This window comes from Lissotriton vulgaris, chromosome 4_1 (genome assembly GCF_964263255.1).
Source record: "Lissotriton vulgaris chromosome 4_1, aLisVul1.2, whole genome shotgun sequence".
Lineage (NCBI taxonomy): Eukaryota > Metazoa > Chordata > Amphibia > Caudata > Salamandridae > Lissotriton > Lissotriton vulgaris.
Window position 1 is genome coordinate 96069092 of NC_141691.1, and position 4450 is coordinate 96073541.

Below are 4450 nucleotides of genomic sequence, written 5' to 3' on the forward strand. Positions count from 1 at the left end.
GTGCGGGGGATGCTTGCGAGGTTAGGAGGGAGAGAGAGAGACGCGCTGGCTATCAGCGAGGGGCAGAGAGGCCATGGTGTTCAAAATGGCTGCTGCTTACGCGCACGAATGGGCTCGAAAAGGAGCAAGATGGCGCCGATAATGTTGACGTCTGCGGCCTAAGTTTTAACAGTACTCCCTTTTCAACGTATCCAGCCAACTTGCCTACTCAATGTCAATCTTCATCAAATTCCTAATCTCGGCATCAAATAATGCTCCCATGCGTTCATTTCCAAAGTCCACAGTTTTAGGGCGAATACAATTCATACATAAGGAACACAAAGGCGGCAGGCATTGGATTCCTAAGCACAACCCACATATAACAGCTACAGGAATCAGGATAATCGTAAACAGTCTCCAGCCCCAGTTCTTAACGGTATTCCAGAACCAACCACCAAGCGACCATTCTTCCTGTTCCTGGTGGACTTCTGAAGAGAGTCTGTGGAGGTGTTTGATGGCCTTGTATACTGAGGGTGAATTGTCCGGTATATATGTACAACAGCTGGACCCAATGATGCGGCATGCTCCACCACGGTCTGCAAGAACCACATCTAGAACCAGGCGGTTCTGAAGAGCCACCAGGCGGACCGCTTGAAGTTCGGCGGTGTTATTAGCAAGAATACCAGCTGTGATGTTCATTGTTGTCTCGACTGCCTGAGTCAGATGTCGGATGGCACAGCTGTTTGCCATCGGGCCCCAGAGTGGAACAAGTCCCTTCATAGCATCGAGGAACTGTGCTCCTGTTGAGTCGGCTTGTTCAATATCCTTGGCTCGCTTTTGTCTATGGTGATTTGCTGGGGCCACATAGGTCGGAGGAAGAATGAAGGAGATGAAACAAGTGCCCCCCCAGCCTTTGGGGAGCCAGTTGTAAGTCTTTGTGCCACAAACGAAATACATATTTGGAGAGGATACAAAGGAAGGTGGATCGGTGGAGTCCAAAGTTCTGGTGAAACGGCAGGCGCTGTGGCCTACCAACTGTGTCCCAAGCCCTTCTATGCACATGTGGCCTGTGACATTGATGACTGACAGGGCCACAGTCAGAGTGGCAGCGGTTCGTTTCCGCAGGTAGGAGAAGGTGGGTCTGGTTGGATTGTTGAACACCTGCATTTCAATTCGTTCTTTAGTAGGGATGTCCATGTGGATTGAGTCGTTGGAGGTCTGCGGGCAGAAGTGCGTCTTTGTTTTGTTTCGCCAGACCCCATGAAAGAAGTGAGTCATGGTTTTGCTGGAGGTGGCATTGTCTTTATAGCTTTCTTGCAGGAGGATCAGCCAAGCAAGGCAGGAGCCGTGAATTGAGAAGGGTGAAGGGATGAAAGGTATCGAGTGTCCAGTGGCGTGGGGTAGCAACCCACAGATCCAGCAGTTGGTGGCATTGGTGGCGAGATTGTGCTGGTGGAGTAGCTGCACAAAAGAGTTGTTCCAGAACTCCGTTCGCCTTTCTCTGAGTTGAGGGGATAGTGAGATCAAATAATGTTCTTTCATGGTGGTAGGCTGTGCAGTGGTTAACAGTATCTGATGAGCAGGCGTGCTCTCTTCCAGGATCCAAAAGGAAGTCATAAGGAGGAGGCAAAAGAGGAAGACAATGAAGAAGGCGATTGTCTTTGATTTGTGCAAATTGTCAGTCTTTGGGTTCCTGTAATGGGTATTTCCTGTTGCTTCCATCATCTTCTTATCTGGCGCTTCCATCATCTTCTTATCTGGCGCTTCCATCATCTTCAAGGTGCTCGGTAGCGGGCAGAACCACAGACTTTGTTTAGCTTCTCTCCGGGTAACCCTTGGTAGTGTTTAGGTCACCGTTCTGAGATTTAACTCAGTCTGTGGTCTACTTAGCCGAAGCTCCCTCCTTTCGACGCAGGAAATACCCTTCTCTGGTTGGCACAGTGGGATCAGAGAATTTGGCAAGTTCAAGTGCCTCGGTGTCAGGATAGCAGTTCAGTGATGGTCGATCCTTGCTCAGGAGCTCTTCTTGGTTGTCAATGTTTTCTGTCGTGGCCAGGGTCGAGGAGACCTTCTTACAGTGGTGTGCGTGCAGCCAGTGCCGTTTCCCCTCCGCTCGAAGCGCCGTCCGGGTGGTGATCAGCACTTGCCAGGGGCCCGTCCACCGGGGTTCCAAACTCTTCGCCCGCTGAAAGTTTCGGACTAGTACATAGTCCCCCGGTTGGATGTCGTGGCCCGGACCCCTGGAAGCATCGGGGATGGCCTGCTGCACCTGCTGATGAATGACCGACAGAGTTTCAGTTAACTTGTACAAAAAATCAGCCATTAAGACGTCCGGGACATCATGAATGGAGGTGGGTTTAGGTGCAGACCAGACGCTCATGGGCCGGCCGAAAACGACCTCGTATGGTGTCAGGTGGTGTTTGGTGGGGGTGGAACGCATTGATAGCAATGCCAGTGGGAGAGCATCTGGCCATTTCAGTCCTGTGGTAGCCACTATCTTGGCTAATTTTAACTTCAGTGTGGCATTGTGTCGCTCGACTAGTCCAGCAGACTGGGGGTGGAAGACTGCGTGGAACTTTTGTGTGATACCCAGCCCCTTTAAGATGAGCTGGATGACTTCGGCTATGAAGTGGGGGCCATGGTCGCTCCATAAAATTCGACAAAGACCGTAGCGAGGGAAGAATTCTTTTAGCAGTACTTTTGCAGTGGCCATAGCAGTGTTATCACGGGTTGGGTATGCCTCCACCCATTTGCTAAATGCACACACCACTACAAGCACATATTTCAGGCCTTGGCATCTGTCCAGCTGGATGTAGTCCATCTGTAGGACTTCGAATGGGTGATTGGGAACCCCAAACCCTCCGCGGGGGACCACAGTTCCTTTCCCAGGGTTATGTTGCAGGCATATCAGGCATTGTTGGACCAGACGTTTGGCGGAGTCCGTGATTTTATCGTTGTGCCAAACTCTGGAGACAAGTTCAATCATGGGGGCTGATCCTATGTGGGCAGGGGAGTGTCCCATAGTCAGTATGGGAATCAGATATGAGTCAGGTAACAACCATTTGTTTGCGTCTTTTGTCCGCCAGCAGCCTTCATCATCTTTTAGTCCCACCCGTGCCTATTCAGTCAGTTCGCGTTGTGTGCTAGCCATTTGAATATCCCTAACAGTGTCCCTAGCGTCGGTCCATTTTTCTGCTTGTGACCTGGTCACGTACATGCGTGTTGTCGTCCTATTTTCAGCTGTCGTTCGAGCAGTGAGGTCCGCTAGTGCATTTCCCTGTCCAATAATGTCTGTCACTTTCTTGTGTGCCTGGCATTTGATGACCGCAAGCCTTTTGGGGAGAAGGACAGCTTCGATCAAGGCGGAGACTAAATCTCCATGCAAGATAGGGGTGCCGTGTGAGGTCAAGAATCCCCTTTCCTTCCAAAGGAGCCCAAAATGGTGAACCACCCCGAAGGCATACTGGCTGTCGGTGTAAATGTTCGCTGTGGTACCTGCTGCTAGGATGCATGCTCGTGTCAGGGCAATCAGTTCAGCTGCCTGGGCAGATCGTTGCGTGATGCGGGCCGTCTCTACTACAGTTCGGGCCGTGGTGACTGCATAGGCAGCTGAAGTGGTGCCATCGGGGAGTTTGATGCAAGAACCGTCCACCCACAGCTCTCCGTCAGGGTCAGGAAAAGCCGTGTCTCTGAGGTCAACCCTACTTCTAGTCTGTTCGTCCGTAAGCGTCACACAGTCGTGTACAGGGGGCACATTGGGATTGTTCTCTGGTAGGGGTAGCAAAGTTGCCGGGTTCAGTGTGGTGCATCTTTTCAGGGTGATATGGGGTGCAAGCAAAGTCAGCTCGTATCCAGTCAGTCGTGCACTCGTCAGGTGTTGCGTCTTGGTTTGGTTCAGGAGGGTGTCAACTGCATGGGGTACTAGTACCGTGAGGGAATTCGAGAGCACGATCCCCTCACTCTGTCGGATAGAGATAGCAGCGGCAGCTACAGCTCGAAGGCAGGCAGGTAAGGCTCTGGCTACAGGGTCAAGAGTGGCAGAGAAGTAAGCGCACAGCCGTTGCTTTGGGCCAATGGACTGGGTTAGGACAGATAAAGCGCACCCCTCCCTTTCGTGAGTGTAGAGGGAGAAGGGCTTTGTGTAATCGGGGGTACCTAGGACAGGGGCCGAACAAAGGGCATCTCGTAGTTCCGTGAAGGAGGTTTGGCACTCAGGGGTCCAAGGGAGTGGGAAGGGGACATCTTTAGCTAGCAGGGAAAGCAGCGGTTTCACAATGAGGCTAAAGTTTGGTAACCACTGTCGGCAGAAGGAGGTGAGGCCTAGTAGGGAGCGAACCTGTTTCTGAGTCTTGGGGACGGGGGTTTCAAGAATGGTTTGGATCCGGTCGGGAGTAAGTTTCCTTCCGTCTTTGGACAGGAGGTGGCCTAAGTAAGTGACCTGGGGTTGGCAGAATTGCAACTTCTTTTTGGA

The 4450-nt window shown here is 51.8% G+C and overlaps 1 protein-coding gene across 1 annotated transcript; it reads right to left on the reverse strand.

Annotated features, from left to right (window-relative positions):
- Positions 1-204: 204 nt before the first annotated feature.
- LOC147718420 (endogenous retrovirus group PABLB member 1 Env polyprotein-like) lies at positions 205-1752 on the reverse strand. Its single transcript, XM_086966715.1, has one exon. The coding sequence runs from the start codon at positions 1750-1752 to the stop codon at positions 205-207; it is 1548 nt and encodes a 515-aa protein (XP_086822841.1).
- Positions 1753-4450: the final 2698 nt, after the last annotated feature.